We start from the raw sequence: 19,009 nt of genomic DNA on the forward strand, positions 1-19,009 counted from the left end.
AGTTGCTTCTACTCCCACCCTTTCATCCCTTTTATTGCAAATGACCAGCAGCCACAGGCTGAATACTTGGGAAGGCTTTGCCAGTCGCTTGGCAGTGGATGGGAACTCAGGATAGCGTCTGGGTTTCTGCTTGGGGGAAGGAAAGGGGGCAAGCGGCAGACTATCGGGGACTTATGAACATGCTGTGGTCTGTTATGTCGTGTTCAGTAGGTTCATCAGGCTTTGTGCAACCACAGATTATTGTGATACCTGAATACAGCCGTATATCATCCGTTACTTTACAGGGTTGTTGTAAGATCAGTTTTATCTCTGCCGTATAGAGAAAGGGGCTGAGAGTGGAAATGTTGTTTGCTTAAGGCCACCCAGGGAGGAGGAGGTTAACTGTAGAGCACCTTTCATGGACACTACAGAATTTCATAAGCAGAAACTACTCTTAAAGGACCTTTCAGTTTATCATCATCAACAACCACCACCACCACCCACAACAACAACCCACAACAAACACAACAACAACAATGGATGGATGGATGGATGGATGGATGGATGGATGGATATACCACCCTTTGGGATAACTTCATGCCCACTCAGAGTAGTTTACCAAGTATGTTATTGTTATCCCCACAACAATCACCCTGTGAGGTGGGTGGGGCTGAGAGAGCTCCGAGAGAGCTGTGACTGACCCAAGGTCACCCAGCTGGCTTCAAGTGGAGAAATGGGGAATCAAACCCGGCTCTCCAGATTAGAGTCCCACACTCTTAACCACCACACCAAACTGGCTCTTAAATGTGGACAGTGAGGAGTGTAGTAAAGGAGCAAGAAGAATGGTAGAAAGGAGCGTAATTTAAGGGTGGATGTGAACAAATGCAGCTGTACATACTAGGTTTCAGTTTGGATGAGGGAGCAAAGTAGTGCTACTTTCAGAGCTCATGACAGATGCGACTCCTGCTGTCTTGTTTGATCAAGCCCTGGTTGTCCAAATGTGAGTCCAACAAACCAGGTATGCTGGTCAGCACCAACCTGAGTGTTTCAAGTTTGTAGATGGTTTGTCAACAGCTTGCACTGACTGTAGTTCTGTTTGAACATCTGAATTCACAAACCACCTGGCTGCAGAGGCATCTGTATAAGGAGGATACTAGATAGGCAAGAAATAGATGAAATCAGGGCTTGTGCATAAACCTGTATCTGTTACTTGAGCCTGACAGACTGACCCGAGTTTGTTGCATAAACCTTGGTTTATCATGACGTCTGAATGCAACCTAAGAGTTCAGCCTAAGTCTTCATGGGAAATATGGCTTTTGAGGAAACATTTGATGAGAGGGAAGTGCGAGTTAATAGGCTTTTGAGGGAAGCATTCCAGGCATAAGTGGCAGCCAAGTCTTTGTGGCAGAGCTGGGATTTGAATATAGATGTCTATCTCGTAGCTTAACCACAATAGGCTCATCAGCTCTCTGACTCAAATTTAACTTAGATTAGCCTGTGAAGAAAAAAAAAAGTTACCTGTAGCTAGAACTGAGTATTGTACAAACAGAAATGCAAGAAAACAGCAGCCTGTTGCACCAGTTCAGATGAATAGAACCCTCACTTGCATTTCTGCTCACACGAGATTTATGGAACCAATTTCTGGGCACTACAATATATAGGAAGGAAGTTGCAAGGCGTTGCACAAGATCTTGTAGCACTGCACTAGGTCGGTTTATTTTCCACTTGTGCGCCACTGGATCCAAACCAATAATGAACAGAGCATGGTTTCCAGTTCTGAAAAACACCAGGCTAACAAAACATTCTATCCCCGACAATAGCCCTGCAGAGAAGATTAGCACATCAAGCACCAATCCATATGCAAAAGAACCTCCTCAGGATACAGTGAAGCCTCCCGCCATTAGCATTCCACACCCTGGGAAACTCTTACAGGAGGACTCAGCTCAACCCCACCCCTCCTGAGTAGATACAAATGACCTACATCCTTTCCACACTGTGACACTGAGAGATCTCTGTCTTTTGGTGCTACACCTCTGAAGATGCCAGCCACAGCTGCTGGCGAAACGTCAGGAACTACAATGCCAAGACCACGGCAAGACAGCCCGGAAAACCCACAACAGCCATAGAAAAGAAAATAATACATATATAATAGAGTCTATTAAAAAGACCATTTTCAGTTTTCTCTATGACAAATAACATCATTATAAATAGTATTCTTTTAGTCTTATCAATACATAAACTTAACCTTCTCTATGTTCTCCTCCCTTTATTTAATTTCCCCAAATTATCTTCTTTAAAGTCAAATCCACAAATCATCAGCTTATTTTCCCCCCCATCTCCCGCAGAAAGTTAATAAGGGGTTTCCAATTCATTGTAAACATAGACAGTGTTCTATTTTTGAAAGCATTAACTTTGTTTGAAAAACAAAAATAATTTAATCACTAACAGACTTAATGCTTGTTACAAAAACAAAGTCGTTACAAAAAAAATGAAATTAACTTTTTTTGTAATGTGGTGAGTTATTATAATTGTTAACTGTGCTGAATAAGATTTCTGTAAACTGGGAGTGAGTCACTGAACAGTTCTTATTTTGTGGATCACCCAGTGGGTTGGATCCAGACTAAATTTTCCATACAAGGGAGCTGAAATTTCCACCAATTCCCCCTTCCTGCTACAGACCCCTGATTTGCCCCTCGTGCCCTTCCTGACCCCTGTCCCCCGGGAGCAGACTTTCATGGAGACCAGTGGGCTTCAGCAGGAGGGGAGGTGCAAGAAAGTTCTGTGCCTTCCATTAATGGAAAACTTAGTCTGGATTCAACCTTATAGTTGCAATTTTTTAAAACAAGAAAAACTAAAACAGAAATAAGGTTGTGTGTCCCCAAAAATCCCATCTATCGACTGTTGGTTTTCTAGAGTTTATTATATCCAGGAGAAGATTTATGATTCTATTTATAAGTCTCAGCATTTTCCAAAAGAAACTGATTTTATGACAAAATGTCTCCCTTTCTTTGACTATTTGTTAACCAATGATATACACCCTCCAAAGCATTTATCGTTTGTCTCATGGTGTTTCTGAGAAATATGTTAGGTTTTATACAAAGTGTGAAAAACCTCCCTCTCTGCTTAGATACGTTGCAGTTCTCTAACTGAATCTTATTATTTCTTTGTGAATATTGTATTTGAAAACTGGTAGTATATTATAAGCTATCTTTTTTCCCCTGTATTACAGTTGACTTTAACATTGTGTTATTTGTTTATGCATTGTATGTTGTTTTAAAAGTTAATTAAAAAGTTTTTAAAAAATAAAGTTATGTAACTGCAACCACTTTTTAAAGACAAGTCTTCTAATGACATCATAATGAAATTTAAAATTTAAGCTAACATCTACATAGTGCCATCCTTGACTCCATGGGATGATTGCAGTCAAATAAGAAATAGTCAGTTGACCAGGCCAGCCAGGGCTGCAACTAAACCAACCTTTTCATAACAGTTGTGGATGATAGCACTCAGTAGCAATGACTGAGTCTTGATTAAGTAAATAAGTACTACTTTGGGGAAAAAAACCCCTCTTAATGTCAGTGACAAATAGTGTGAGGAGACTAGATTATTGTGTTGAGCAGATGTGATGGCTGTGCCCAGCCTAACCAGGGTTAGGAGATAGTGTGCCACAGGCCATGGTTTAATGCCATGGTTAGCGTTAACCTTCGCAGAAGAGCAACAGCATTAATTTCTTGCAGCAAAAATAAGCAGGTACATCTGATGAAGTGAGACCTAGCCCACAATGGGTTGATTTCAACATAGAAACATGTTGCTCTTTCACACCCCTCAAACTTCCTGTCTGTTTTATTGTTCACCTTGATCCAGGTATAATGCTACACTCTGATTCAAGCGAACTGTGGAAAGGCAGCAAAATCTTTATGGGAGGGGAGGAAGCTTATGTCCCTACGACTTGCTTTTATTAATCTGGCTGTAGTTTAAGAATATTACAACAACATTGTACCTATTCTCTGTAGGTGCTTCAGCTTGGCTTGGAGAATTTGTAGTAGAAAATATGTTACATATTGCATGTTTAAAATATTTATACCCTGCCTGCTCAGTTGCAGGTTTCTGAAAGCAGCTGTAGAACTGAAGGAACCATCAGAAATATTCGTGGGCAGCTGCCTTCAGAAACCTGAATGATTTAGAATAAAAGGAGGTTTTTTCAAAGGAGCACAAGATTAGTTCATGCATTTCCAGGTTAAAAAAACACTTCCCTGATTCTATAACTTGCTCTCTCTGCAGACTTCCATATTTAATTTCAAAGTGTCCTAAGGCAAGTTTAAGTTCTAACTGCTGACACCATATTTCACTCTGTTTTATGAGAGCTCTGGGCACATGCCAGTGAAGTTCTGAACCTCTACTTTATCAGAAAGGAAATTGCTGTGTTTTGTGTGTGCTTCTTTTTCTTTCCCAGTGTACAACTCAGCGGAGCAACTTTTCCACCTCAACTTCAGAGGACTGTCTTTTTCCTTTCAGTTGGACTCATGGACTGAAACTCCAAAGTATGAGGTCAGAAATCAACTTACATAGATACGTTACTTAGCAAAAAGTAGGCTTGACTGTTTTGAAATGCTTTAATCGTAAATCTCTTATTTTGCCATAATTAATTATTTGTGAGATATATGGCTTCCCTCCTCGGCTTGGTTCAGATGTTGCAGATCAGGATCTTAAACCATAGGGCTGGAGTCAGACTAAAGTTTCTGCTAATGGAATGAAATAACAGTTCTCACTTCCTGCTGCAGACCCCCAGTTTGTCTCTCTTGCCATTCTTGGGGGTCCGCTTGTCCTGCAGGGAGATCAGTGGGTAGACACAGGAAAGTTCTCCTAAGGTAAGGGAAGTGCCTTCTGTTAGCAGAAGGTTTCATCAGGATCCAACCCATGGCTTAGCACTTCTGAGTGCGCCGCAGTTTGTCGTTGTTGATCCCCCCTCCCCGGGTTCTGGCCTTCATGTTGCTCTTTCTTTCCTCCTTTCCTGGTCAGCGAGCATCTAAGGTTTATCATAGTACCTGAATCTTAATTGCCATTAACCGTGATCAGACCTCATATCATATATTAAAAGCTTGGTTACCAGGAGCTATGGTTCATAGATCATAATAAATCACAGCTAATCAAGAAAAATGGAGGTGGGGGTATCGTTATGCTACCCACAAAGTCAGGGCCGGCGCGCCTATTGAGGCCAGGTAGGCGGTGGCCGCAGGCGCGGGGTGCCGGAGGGAGCGCCGGAGGAGGCGCGGCGGGCGGGAGCGCGCGCCACAAAGCACCAACCTCCTATCCCTCCCACCCCGCGCTGCCGCCGCCGCCAGCACAAGCCCCCGGCCAGGCGCAGCCACCGCGGGCAGGCATCTGCGGCGGTGCAGGCAACCGAGCGGGAGAGCTCGGAGGCCACCCGCCGCAGCAATTGGGCTGGCAGCGGCGCACGTGCTCCCGTGATCACGCAGGCCGGTGCGCGGGGGCGCCCGGCCGGCCGGCCGCGAGCGTGGCAGACCCTTGCGCCGCCCCTGCACAAAGTGCACCCAATCTTCAAATCACGGTTTGACAGTTGGGCCTTCTGAAGTCTGAACTGGGCCTTAGAATTTGTAATCCAGGCCTTTCGGGGCTTGTTCAGTTGAACGCCTACTCTTGTCATTGCAATTCAAGAATTGTAAAACATTTCCATGAAAATTAAGTCAGTTTTTCATTCTCCTTTGGCCATGCATGTTGCAGGCTGAGTTGACCTTTAAACTTCAGAGTGTGACGCAGTTAAGTTGGGAGGACCCTATAATAAGAGAATGCTCTGGGACTATCCTGGCGAAGATTTGCGTTTCCATCCTGTGCTTTGAATTGCATTCCGTTTTAAAATTTGAAATGTATCTCAAAGCAAGAAAGCACCAGCCCCATTTCCAGTTCTGAAAACTGTTACTCGTAAGAACATCAGAAGAGGGCTACTGGATCGGTCCTGTTGTCGGTCTAGTTCAGCTTTCTGTCTCATGCAGCGGCCAGCCAGTTTCTCCAGAGAGTATTCTGCCAACATGAGGTGGCAGAACTCAAAAACAGGGCCAGGGTTGTGAGGAAACAGAAACAAGGGAAGTGCCGGCTGCGTCTTTCAACATTCACACGCAGAGAACAAAAACAACTTGTAGAGCCCCAGTGAATACTTTGGGCCCTCTAGTTTTGCCACCAGCAGTTGACCCGATGGTGGAGGTTTGAATTGTAGTTTTACAGCACAGACATGTCAGGTTTGTGGGTCTCTAGAGATCCCCTACAATTGCACTTGGTAACAGATCTGGCATTTTTCTACTGACGGTTGTGTGTCATGCGATCAAAGACACCTTTGTTTTCCTCTCCCTAGCCAAACTTTGCCCACGGCCTAGCTTCTTTGCAAATTCCACATGGCGCAACTGTGAAACGCATGCACATCTACAGTGGAAACAGTCTGCAGGACACCAAGTATGTAACTCTTGGACTGCGATCTATATTCCAGATAGATGAACAGTGAACATTAATCTTCTGTTGCCTTATGTGCAAGCAATTCTACAAATGCTAGTTTGGATTTTATTCTCACCTATTCGCTTTGCATGTTTAAATGTCAGGCCTGTTAACACATCTAGTTATTCTTGGATTTGCAGACGTATCACCCAACTGTAAGTTCACTGAGACCTTAGTTAACACCTCCAAGAATTATTCAGAGGCTGAAGTCAGCTGAGATAACTTCAGCTTAGAAATCACACCAAACTCTAATTTGCAGTCCATGGTTTGAGTGTAAAGATGATTTGCTTGCTTTTTACATCTAATCTGTACTCTCTTTTCTGGAAGTTGCATGATGGTGGTACCCATAGCTTGTCAACTCAGACGTTGTGTCAAACTGCAGTTAGTACAAACCACGATTTGGATAATGTGCCTTCTTTCTGCTTGCGCTCCTCTTTGTCCATTGTGGAAACAAAAATGTGCTGCAGAGCGCAGTCTTCTTGCCCTAATCACTCTTTAGCTCCTTGAAAGACATCTGTCTTGCATGAGCAGAAATGCCTAGCACCAGAGGAACACAAGCTCCACGTTGGAGAAGTGCCTCGGCAGCCATCAAAGAGAAGCGCACCTGGCAAGAAGGTTATAGGAAGTCCATTTCAAACTGTTGCTTCTAGTTCAGATTTGCCAGCCCGGCACAAATTATGGTTTCTCAGTTCAGCCACTGCTGCAGATTACAGCCGAGCATCTCTCAGCCATTGGAATGACATTTGAAGAGAACCATAATGAGCAAGCTCTTCAGGGTCTCAGGTCTTTCCTGTCCTTTACTACCTGATCCTTTTTAACTGGATTGAACCTGGGGTCTTCCACATGCAAACCATGTTCTTTTCCACTAAGCCACGGTCCCACCCATTGCTGCTGGCATAGAAAAATGTTTCCATTTGGGCCCTTTTGTACCTTTTTGTCGTTTTGGTTTGATGTGGTCTGATCCTTGCAGGGCTCCCATGATGCCCCTCAGCTGTTTCCTTGGAAACGTTTATGCAGAGAATGTCGACGTTCTGAGAGATGGAACTGGACCCTCAGGTTTACGGCTTCGCTTACTCACTGCAGGTATAATGGCCGAGCGGAGACCTCCCTGCCCCTCTTCCCATTCCAAGGCACCATTACAGACGGCAGCATATATTTTGAGAGAACAGATTCATCTCAAATACTTGCTTCCAAAGCGCCCCTCTGCTGTGCTGGAGTGGGCTCCGGTGTCCCAGGAAATATTGCTTCGTTTATTTCCAAACTCACCCTGATAACTTTATAAGCTTGAAGGGGAAGGGTGAGCTGGGGGTGAATTAAGTTTGCTGGCGTGCCAGTTGACTTTATAGCTGGAAATCAACACGCTATGTTGGGGCAGCTCCGTTCTTTATGCCCAGAGCTTTTGCCACGTTGCCTCTTGTGGTCCGTAAAATCAAGGACAGACTTCCACATTCTAAATTATCAGCAATAGTTTACTTAACCTAAAGGTATTACAGTACGTACAACATAGCTGAGTATTATCAGATTTCCATGTACACATCCGTTAAAGGATGTGGCTGTTAAATTACAAAAGTGACAGCACACAGTCACAGAAATACCTTCTTATCATCAGCAATAATAATACTGATAATAAAAATATGATCAGTGCAGCCTCTGAAATGCCTTCAGGCAAGCCCAGGTTCAGGTTGTTCCCCTTTAAGCTGTAGCTTCTGCTAGGAACTCTCAGAAGGTGACTCAGCATTTGGCTCCTCTTCCTGCCAGACTTATCAGCAGTGCTGCATGATCCATCTTCCCTTTGCTCGTAGCACACCTCAAAACCAGCTGGAGGAGCATCCCAGAGTAGGTGTGAAGAAAGAGGGGCAGAGGAAGGAAGGAAGCTATGTGGAAAGCTGCAAAAGTAAAAGCAGAAATGTCAACCGGGTGAAAGGGGATTTGAAAAAGGTTAAGAAATGAGTCTGGAGGCAGGGCAACAAATATGTGTTGGAAACACATTTGGCAGGTGCCAGAACACCTGCAGTCACTATGTCAGGATTCAGTGCACTAGGGCACTGAAAATTTCGGTGGTGAAAATTTCATTTGTAATAATAATAACTGCGCTTATATGCTGCTGTGCTAGACAGATTAGTGCCCCACACAGAGCGGTAAACAAAATCAGTGTTGTTATTATCCCCACAACACAGCTAGGGAGTTGGGGCTAAGAGAAGTGGCTTGCCCCAGGCCGCCACCTGAGCTCATGGTAATAGTGGGATGCGAACCAGCGGAGTGCTGATTTGCAGCTCAGCCACTCTAGCAGCCAAGTTTCTAGCTTTCGTAATGAGTAACAAAGCAAGCAAAGCACGGCTTTGAGGTTTTCCTGTGAAATATCCTGCACTAGGGTAGGATGCCGCACAATTACATGCCACACAATTACATGCCACACAGTTACAATGACAGCATTACATGTTCAAAGGCACAGAAACACAGCAAAGCTAAAATGGACTCAGTCCTTCAGAATTTTGAGCTGTGGGAAAATGTTCCAGTGAAGAATCTTTCCCGTTCTCATGATGTGCTGCCCTTTTCCCAAGGTATTTTCACTGTGAGATTGCAAGCTTTCACGGATTAATAGGATACGGCTGAGAATCTTGGGAATGTAGTGGAAAAGATGTTTTGTTTTTCTCGAGTCAGTGGTGGCTGGTGTGTGTGTGCGTGTGTGCGCGCGTGTGTGAGTGTGTTTTAAGAGCAGTTTAAGTGGTGATGGATTTAAATGAGCTTTTAACAGCAAGCTCAGTATTTGCTTATTTGCAGCCAGTGTAATAAATTACATTAACTGGTTCATCCTATCTTGTTGCCTGCTGTCGTGTTCTTTTAACAGTTACTATCACAGAATTAAGGACTTTTTTATTGTGTTTAGAATTTTTTAAAAAGGAGAATAAGATTGTAGTCACCTTTAAGTGAATTTTGCTTCTGTCTTTGCAGAGAAAGAGAAAGGAAACTGCCTAGCACAGGGATCCTATATCCTGGTATAGTAGGAAGGAGTTAGCTAATATCCAGATAAAATAAATGGTTTTGAGAAGGCTCTTTTTCAAGATAGAAGTATGAGGTCTAGGTAATGTACATGCCTGAGATTTAAAGGGAAACTGTTAACTGCTTATTAGTTCTATACATTGTTTATTAAGTCATGCATACTAACACTGAATTTGTGAACCAAATGAACTATGAAACAACTATGAATTTTAAATATTTAAAGAGGTACATCATCTGGTTATTTGTATATTTCTAAAGCTCCTAATGTGGAGCATGGTGTCTTAGGAGAGGGGAATTATGGTTACCAAAACTGTGGTTATTACACAAAAGTTTACCTAAATGTATACATTCAGTGCCTGCCTTTAATTGATTTATAATGTTGACATGTAGCATGATATAGATACTTTGTTTCAGCATTACATGTTCAAAGGCACAGATAGTTAATAAAGAATAAGAATCCTCAAAGGCACAGGTACATAATAAAGGATGAGAACCCTCTGGAGTCATGATTTAATTTACCGTTCTTAATAGGATTCAGAATATAAGAGCATTTTTATAGAATAATGCTCACTCAATGATCTTAAACTCCCCTTTATACCATGAATACATTTATATAGATCCCACCTAAAAGTTTGATGGGTGGAGGGGGTTGCCTGTTGCTCCCTCCCGTGGCAGACTTCCAAATTCTCCCTAAATTATTCCTAGAAAGTCCCTTAGAAGCAGCACTGGTGGGGGGAGGTGTATTTCAGGCCATAACATCCCTTTAAAAATATATTTGGAAGTTTCGCCCTTTTAGTTAACTATAGGCTTCAGATGATATAAATATCTCAGCAATGTGGAATCTCACAAGTCACCAACAGTTGGCTTCTCTTTTTCTAGGTTGCGGTCCTGGCGTATTAGCAGATGCCAAGATGCGGGTATTTGAGCGCTGTGTGTATTTTGGTGATTCGTGCCAAGATGTTCTGAGCACTTTGGGGTCTCCTCACAAAGTCTTCTACAAGTCAGAAGATAAGGTTGGACAATGGAAGCAAACAATGTAGATTTATAACTCTAACTAGCATGCTGTCGATAACTAGCAAGCTATCGTACTTTGGTCATATCATGAGAAGACAAGATTCTCTGGGAAAGTCAATAATGCTAGGAAAAGTGGAAGGCAGCAGGAAAAGAGGAAGACCTAAAATGAGGTGGCTGGACTCAATAAAAGAAGCCACGTCCTCCAGCTTGCAGGATCTGAGTAGGTCTGTTAGAGATAGAACGTTGTGGAGGTCTTTCATTCATAGGGTCACCATAGGTCGGAAACGACTTGACAGCACATAACACACACTCGCTGCTAGCATGCTGAAATATCAAGTAGGTTTTCTGTACCAAATGCTTAAAGTTCCTTAGTAAATACTCCCTTTCCAAACATCCTTGGTCTTCTGCTCCAGGATATGCTTTTCCTAACTCCAGACATATGTCTCATCTTCCTTCCTATCCCACCTCTCAAGTAGGCGATAATCCTGTGTCAGAATTATGTCACTTGATACTACTGCCAGAGCCTTGCATGATGAAAATATTCCTCTATGGGAAACCTGCCCTGCATGTAGAAAAGGTGCATATTGTGCCAAAAAGTGGGCTGCAAACCTGCTCCCTGACATGCTAGTTTTCGCTGTGGAGGGAATGTTTTGTAGGGAGGAGCATTGTAAGACACCCCCCTCCCCCTCAGCAATCTGTACAACCCAGGCACACACTTGCTAACTCCTCTGCTGCTTGTGAGAAACAGAACTTAGTCTGTAGTTTCCACATTGCCTTGTTCTTTTTGTGCCGCTTCTCATGTTCAGTCCTTGGCCTCTCCAGTTGAAAGGACGAGGTGGGAGATGATGTGAAAGACCTCGGCCTGAGACCCTGGAGAGTCACTGCCAGTCTGAGCAGATAATAGTGACTTTGATGGACTGATGGTCTGATTCAGTATAAGGCAGCTTCCTGTGCATATGTACGTCAATGCCCCCTTCCCCACGCGTCCTGATAATGCAAAGGTGCGTTCATTGTGCCCCAGACAATGAAATTATCCAGCAGCAATGATGGCCGTTAGGTCTGAACAAAGTTCTTGTTTCTCCGATAGAAAACCTTTATTCCATTGTCAGCCAGAGGAGTGTATTTGTGAATTTGGACAGACCCCGTTGAGTTTGAAAAGGGTGCTTGTCTCTCCGTACTTCCAGTAGGCTGAACTGTGGTTTTCTTTGCAGATGAAAATTCATTCGCCCTCCCCTCACAAGCAGGTTCCTTCCAAATGCAATGACTACTTCTTCAACTACTTCACGCTTGGGGTGGTAAGTTGCATATTTTCAAAGCAATCGCTTTGTAGCTTGCGTAACTTTCATAACATCCAGAATGTGCAAAGTAATTGATGTGGGAGCTGATATTATAAAAATCCCCTGTCACTGTTTGCTGGGAGCTTTGAATCTTATATCCCCCACCCCCCCTTTATCCTTTTTTATCATATCATGACACATGAACGTGAAGGTGCCATGGAGCACATGATAACTGCCCTTATATATATTTTGTTCTTCTAGACAGAATATTGCCCCACTCAAAGAGGTGAACAAAGTCATTGTTAATATTACCCCACAATTCATCTGGGGAGCTGGGGCTGAGAGGAATGGCTTACCCAAGGCCACCTGGCTGACCTCTTGGCAGTAGTGGGCTTCAAACCAGCAAAGTGCTGATTCACAACCCAACCAGTTAACCACTGTGCCACAGCGTAGTGCATTTTGTTCCCATTGATAGTCAATGTGCAGAAAATGAAAGCTTGCTTCTTCAGACAAAAATTATCTTGAGAAAAAAACAGCACCTGGTCAATCACTAGATTTCCTCTTGTGGAGAAAGATGGGATAGAAGAGAGAAAGTGTGCTTAGTTTCCTTAAATTTCAAATAATGGAGTAAATCTCCAGGCAATCTGACACAAGTAGCAATCAGAGACAGCATTTTTGCTGAGCGTCTCACAAAGAATGCTTGAGAGACCAGGTCTAAAGGTCATAACTCGAGAAAATGTGCTTTGCACCCCCCTCCCCCTTTATTTTGTAACACCTAGCCTGATGAAGATTTCTCCTGAACTCAAAAGCTTGCATAATGCTTTGTGCCAGATTGGCTGATTCCGCACATGTTGCATAATGCACTTCCAATCCTCTTTAGAGATCATTTGGAACTGAATTTTTCGTGTGTGAAACAAAAAATCCACTTCCAAACGATTGATAAAGTGCATTGCAAGTGCATTATCCAATGTGTGCGGAATCGGCCTTAGTTTGGTCCTCATAGAAGATATTGCACGGACTGTATTTTTTTAATCTGGTAAAAGAGAACTTCTTAGCGTTTACAGTGACATTGCCACAGTATCAGTGCTGAAATTGTTGCCCTGGGGGCCTGCTCCCACACACAGTGCACAGCTTTGCTGATAACACTGTTTCAGTCTTTTCATTTACGGTTGGCCCACTTCCCTCCCCCTCCCGTTTCACTCGCAGGATATCCTTTTTGATGCAAACACCCACAAAGTGAAGAAATTTGTCCTGCACACTAATTACCCTGGTCACTACAACTTCAACATGTGAGTAGTGAGACTTTATTATAGTATTATTATTATTATTATTATTATTATTATTATTATTGCCATTCTTGTTTTTGTTATTAAGCTTTCCTCTTACAGTTGGAAGATGGGTGACCAGTAGCTGTTTATTGAACTTTGCAGGGTGCAGAAGCTCCACCTGCTGGCTCACTTACTGTCTGGTTTATAAGCCTTGACCAAATATAATCTGTCTCCTCCTCCCGCCGCCACCATTTCATTGGGTAGCCGTATGGTTTAGGATTTTTACAGGAAAAATAAAACTGAGATCCACAGGATTCCAGGTTCATGCTGGATACTCTACATTGCCTGGAGTGACTTTTGTAACTTCCTGGAATTAACGCTATCTCCAGACTACAGAGATCAGTCCCCTGGAGGAAATGGCAGCTTTGGAGGGTGGGACTCTGTGACATCACCTTCCTGCTGAGCTCACTTCCCTCCCCAGCCTCCACCCTTCCCAAATCTCCAGGAACTTCCCAGCCTACTTCTGTAGCCAGGGCCGGCGCCAGAGTTTCTGCTGCCTGTGGGCACTCGTGCACGCGCGCCACGGACTGCGTGATGATGTCATCGTGCGATGACGTCATCACACAGCGCAGGATAGCTGGCGCGGCACGCGGAAGCTGCTCTGTGCTCCGCACGCCGCCCCAGCAGCAGCCTGACGGCTTCTGCGCCCAGCTGGGGTGTGTGGGGGCAGAGGAGCACGCAACGGAGCTGGCGTGGCTGGCTGCAGCTGCTGCTGCAGCCAGCCAGCCCCGTGGCACCGCTGCCGCCGCCACCACATGCCCCAGCCGGGTGCAGAAGCCACGAACCGCTGCTGGGGTGGCGCGCGGAGGCTGCTCCGTGCTCTGCATGCCGCCCCAGCAGCAGCCTGCTGCGCGCGCCTCCGCCCCCCGACACCCCCTCCGGTGCCTCTCCAGTGCCCTCGCGCCCGAGGCCACCGTCTACCTGGCCTCAGTAGGCGCGCCGGCCATGTCTGTAGCATAGGGTTGTTTATGGCAGAGCCCAGAGTTAATAGATTCTGAGTACTCCTCCTGTACTTGGGAAAGTAGTTTGTAGTTTTAGCAAACTCCGTTTCTGATGAGTCAGGGCAGGGTGTTTAGGGGATGCTCAACCCATTCACAAGGCTGTCTTTCATCTCCTGGCCATAGCAAGGTAACTACCTCCCCCAAACATTCCTTCACGTGTGCTGCAAGATACAACCTGTAGTTGTAATATTTCTGGGGGTGAGGGTAGGAATTGCACTTCAGAACACTGCACAGTGAGCTAGATATCATTGGCGTAGCAGGCCCAAAGTTGTACTTTTTAATGAACTATCCCCAAAATTGGAAGTGAGAGAACAGAATCCTCATGTAGGTCTTGGCTGCATTTTGAGATTCCTCTCATGGTTGATCATTCCCAGCCTTCCCTAAGCATTGTGTTTGGAAACACTGCCCTCCATGGGGACTCCGTATACAGGACAGAGGTAGGCAGGTTGTCCCCTCAAGCAATGCAAAGATTTGCTGCAGTATTTATTGTTACTCAGAGTGGGCCCTGCTCTTCTAGCAGTGTGAATTAAGGTGGGGATGGTTGATCCGCTGCAGTGGTTGTTCAGTCAAGCACTAGGCTGCAGAAAACTGCAGAAAAAAGCGTCTGTGTCTGTGGCAACCCACCTCGTATTTTGGGTTTAGTTGAGAATTGATGATGGGCTGTATCCTACCAAGTTATGAAGCCCTGTTTTGAGCCTCTTCCACCAGAGGAAGGCTTCAGACTTGGTTGAGCAGAGCTGTAGGATTTATTTACTTCATTTATACTCTACTTTTCTCCCCAATGGTGATCCAAAACAACTCACGTTGTTCTCTGCTTCTCCATTTTATCCTCACAACAATCCTGTGAGGTAGGTTAGGGTGGTCCATAGTCACCAAGCAAGCCTCCATGTCAGAGTTAGGATTTGAACTTGGGCCTCCCAGATCCTAGTCCGGCGTTCTAACAATGCTCACTACAAACTGTCAGGAATAAAGGCTTGTTTATGCCAGTTGCTAATTCCTTTTGCAATTTCAATTTTCTAGTTACCACCGTTGTGAATTCAAGATTCCCCTTGCTATTAAACGAGGTAAGACAGAAAACATACCTGCGATTCTGCATGTATGTAATCATTTGCTGACTGGGATTTCCCATCATGCATCTGATGAACTAAGCTCCACCTTACTTCACAATAATGTCGTTAATCGGACTGGGATTCCAGTAATTGATGTTCAGTCACAGGAGGTGGACTGCTCTGCAGGATGATTGTTTTTATATTTTCTCTCCAAAAGTAGATCTTTTGAGGCTATAAGGGTGAAGTTTGTTTCCAGTTTCAGTTTAAAAAAATTAAACTGTACCTTGGCGATGAGACATTTGGAAAACTCTGCTCTAAAACGTCCCTTAGAATAAGCTCTCTAGCAGGGGCTGTGCTACTTTTATTTTCTGTAGAGCATCTAGCCTGCTTCTGGTGCCAGCTGATGTTAGTTTGCAGAAGGAATGGAATATACTGCTGAAGTGTTCTCTTAACAAGAAATTCTGTTCCCCACAAACAGATAGCACCGATTCACAGATGGAAACATGCACAACATATAGCAAGGTATGTTGTGATGGGCATCCGCGCTTGCTGAAAGTACCTTCTAAATCACAGCTGTTGCACACACTTTTTTCCTTATTAATGATAAGGTTGCTTGTTTAGAGCAAGTCAGAAATTAGATTCTCCAGCGAGGGATGGAAACTCTGCAAGGACTGCCTAGGAGGTTTATTTTGCAAATGTTGTATTGTGGGTCCTAACTCTGCTTAGCATCTGCTGAGGTTGTAAAAGTGAATTGCCACAAAGGAAAAGGGGAACAGTATTTGTGGGTATTGGTGTGGATGCACTGATGCCTTAATCTGCTAGGTTAATGAATTAAAATCTCTTGATTGGGGAATTGTTTTTAATGTAAGTACTTACAAAAACCATAGATGTCATGTGATCTTAGGAGAGGCATTCTCACTCAGGCAGGAGAGAACGCCTCTTCTAAGATGCACAGGCATGATCTAAATACAGAATGGTGCATGCTTTTTTCCAGTGCAATTACTAGGTATTCATTTGTTAATATATGCAGATTTAAAAGCATCAAATCCCACACTATTAATAAATAAAGCTTGCAGTGCTATGATCTCTTAGGAGCGAACCCACTGAACACAATAGGGTTCACTTTCAAGGAATAGATTTGGACTGTGAGATTTCTTATTTTTATTTACTTATAAAAATACTTATACTCTGCCTTTCCCATGTGGTTCAAGGCAGCATACAATTCTAAATTAACATAATCTGTAATACAATAAAACTCCGCTGATTAGCAATAATCAGGCTGATGTGTTCTGAACTAGATGTATTTTCTAGGTTGTCTTCAAGGGCAGCCCCATGTAGAGTGCATTACCGTAGTCCAGCTGTGTAATTACGAAAGGGTGACAGCTGCAGATATATCAGCAGAGAGCTGAGATTGATTATCTATTAGCTGCAGTGCTGTCAGAACTGAAAATTAGTTATTTTCACTCAAAGTTCTTCTCACTTGCTGAATGCCTTGATTTTGTTCTTTCAGTAGTATCACCATCATGTTTAAAATTTATGATCCTGTCCACCACCAGCACTCCCTGGACTGCTTGAACAGAAAGTCCATAGTAGCTTTCAGTATAATCCTGTAATTTGTAAAACCAGCCTAAAAACACAGCCTGCATGTTCAAAACAATGGCAAAACACTGGCCACTTAAACACTTCATCCAAAATCCCACTGAAATTACAGTGAGTATATACTTGTGAAAACCTGAAGTATTATGCTTAGGTGGCCTCTCATAAGGAAGATTTCAGGTGTGTGGTGAGGAAATCATAATAGAAAAGGCCCTGATCTCCAGCTTTTGTAGATTTAATATTCCAGTCAAATTAAATAAAGAGCGGGCCTCATTCCCTCACACCCAGGAGAGCTAGGACTTTTCCTCTAAAAAAAAAAAATAGTGGAGGATTTCTGCACTGTAGTATGGTTACAGGTTTTTATAGATTTATAAACGAATTAGATCCAGAGGAGTTAACTGTGTTAGTCTGTAGTAGCAAAATCGAAAAGAGTCCAGTAGCACCTTTAAGACTAACCAACTTTACTGTAGCATAAGCTTTCAAGAATCACAGTTCTCGAAATCTGACGTCTCTCGCATCTGACGAAGAGAACTGTGATTCTCGAAAGCTTATGCTACAGTAAAGTTGGTTAGTCTTAAAGGTGCTACTGGACTCTTTTCGATAAACCAGTTAATAAGCTATTTGATAGTGGTTGCCTTATAATGCAAAGTCTCTTGAAATTTTGGGGAGGGGGTGTTTTATATGGAGAAAATACTGGCCTAATGTCACAACATTCTGTGTTAAACTAACGTCCCAACAATTTGTTGCTCTTTCTTAAAGCATCATGACCTGGCACAATAATGTTCGAGGCAAAATGTGCATAGCCAACTTCTCTGTCTGTCTCTCTTGGGTGAGCGGGTAGATGGATAGAAGTATATAAATTAAGAAAACCCAAAGCAGACTTCTTCATTCTCTAAGACTTGTAATATGCTTACAGTGGGATAATATTCAGGATCTTCTTGGACACCCAGTGGAGAAGCCAGTGGTACTTCACAGGTAAAGATTTGCTCTGTTTCATCACTTAGATAAGAATTGATTGGGTTAAAAGATCGATTCAGTTAAAAAAGTAAACACCTCGAGCTGCCTTATACAAAGTTGGATCATTGGTCTATCCAGATCTAGTACTGTCTACTCAGATTGGCAGCAGCTCTCCAGGGTCTCAGGTAGGAGCCTGTCAGTGGCCATTTCCCCACACGTTGAATAATTCACTTTCACAATCCTTTTGAAGTGGATTTTTTGTTCCACGCATGGAAAATCAGTTTCAAATGTTCACTAAAGAGTATTGAAAGTGGATTATCCAACGCGTGCGGAAGCAGCCAGTATCACCAGCTCTGATCCCTTTAAGGGGAGATGCCGAGGACTGAACCGGAAACCTTCTGCATGCCAACCAGATGCTCTGCCACTGAGCCACAGCCCCTCCCCTAGATTGACAACAGAAAGAAAGGTCTAGTCAAACTTAATAGCAGCGCTCATGCCATCTCCATGCTGTAGGCGTAGTAGTTGATCAGTATTTGCAATGTCTTGATAAAGGGCGGGGGGGCGGGGGAGTAAATTTTGCAAAACTCCAGCTAGCATTAATATTTGTGTACATTTTTATCCCACTTTTTTTTTCATCTTTAGGATGAGAAAATCCGGTCCCATGCTAAACCAGAGAGATTAATGCCTGAAAGAGAGTTTGCCCCCTGGCCTGCCAGGTCCTAATCCAGTGCCAGGTTTGGCTCTCTGTAGTCTGTAGTGCCATGGGCCCTATAGAATCATTGGACTGGGATCTAATAGTTTAGAAGCATACACAAGACAGCCGAGCTTCCTCCTGCCTCCACCCCAGGATGAATAGGAAGACACTAACACCACATTATAAAAAGAGAGTCTAGAGACTTAACCGTGGTTTGCTTGGAAAAGATGGATTTACTTCATTTATCCCCTGCCTTTCTCCCCAGTGGGGGCGCAAAGCAGCTTACATTGTTCTCTTCCATTTTATCCTCAGAACAACCCTGTGAGGTAGGTTAGGCTAAAAGCGGGACCACAAGTGACGCCTGACACAGGTTGGACACTTGCCAGCTTCCCTCAAGTTTTGGCGGGAAATGTAGGCAGCTTGGCGGAATGTTGGACAAGTGACAGTTGAAAAGTCCATTGGACAGCAGACGGAGAGCCAAGCTGCAAGACCAGGACGCCTACATTTCCCATCAAAACTTGAGGGAAGCTGACTAGTGTCCAACCTGTGTCAGGCGTCACTTGTGGTCCTGCTCTAAGAATATGTAATTGGCCCAAGGTCTCCCAGCGAG

General features: G+C 43.8%; 1 protein-coding gene across 1 annotated transcript in view; it reads left to right on the forward strand.

Moving 5' to 3' along the window:
- The window catches only part of PHAF1 (phagosome assembly factor 1), a 57,789-nt gene that overhangs the window by 35,330 nt on the left and 3,450 nt on the right, over positions 1 to 19,009 (forward strand). Inside the window, exons 7-15 of the mRNA XM_055000703.1 lie at positions 4,433 to 4,527; positions 6,347 to 6,444; positions 7,454 to 7,566; positions 10,363 to 10,496; positions 11,709 to 11,792; positions 12,981 to 13,063; positions 15,124 to 15,167; positions 15,631 to 15,674; positions 17,665 to 17,723. Of these exons, the coding sequence (XP_054856678.1) occupies positions 4,433 to 4,527; positions 6,347 to 6,444; positions 7,454 to 7,566; positions 10,363 to 10,496; positions 11,709 to 11,792; positions 12,981 to 13,063; positions 15,124 to 15,167; positions 15,631 to 15,674; positions 17,665 to 17,723 (754 nt within the window). The remainder of the gene's footprint in view (positions 1 to 4,432; positions 4,528 to 6,346; positions 6,445 to 7,453; positions 7,567 to 10,362; positions 10,497 to 11,708; positions 11,793 to 12,980; positions 13,064 to 15,123; positions 15,168 to 15,630; positions 15,675 to 17,664; positions 17,724 to 19,009) is intronic.

This window comes from Eublepharis macularius, chromosome 16 (genome assembly GCF_028583425.1).
Source record: "Eublepharis macularius isolate TG4126 chromosome 16, MPM_Emac_v1.0, whole genome shotgun sequence".
Lineage (NCBI taxonomy): Eukaryota > Metazoa > Chordata > Lepidosauria > Squamata > Eublepharidae > Eublepharis > Eublepharis macularius.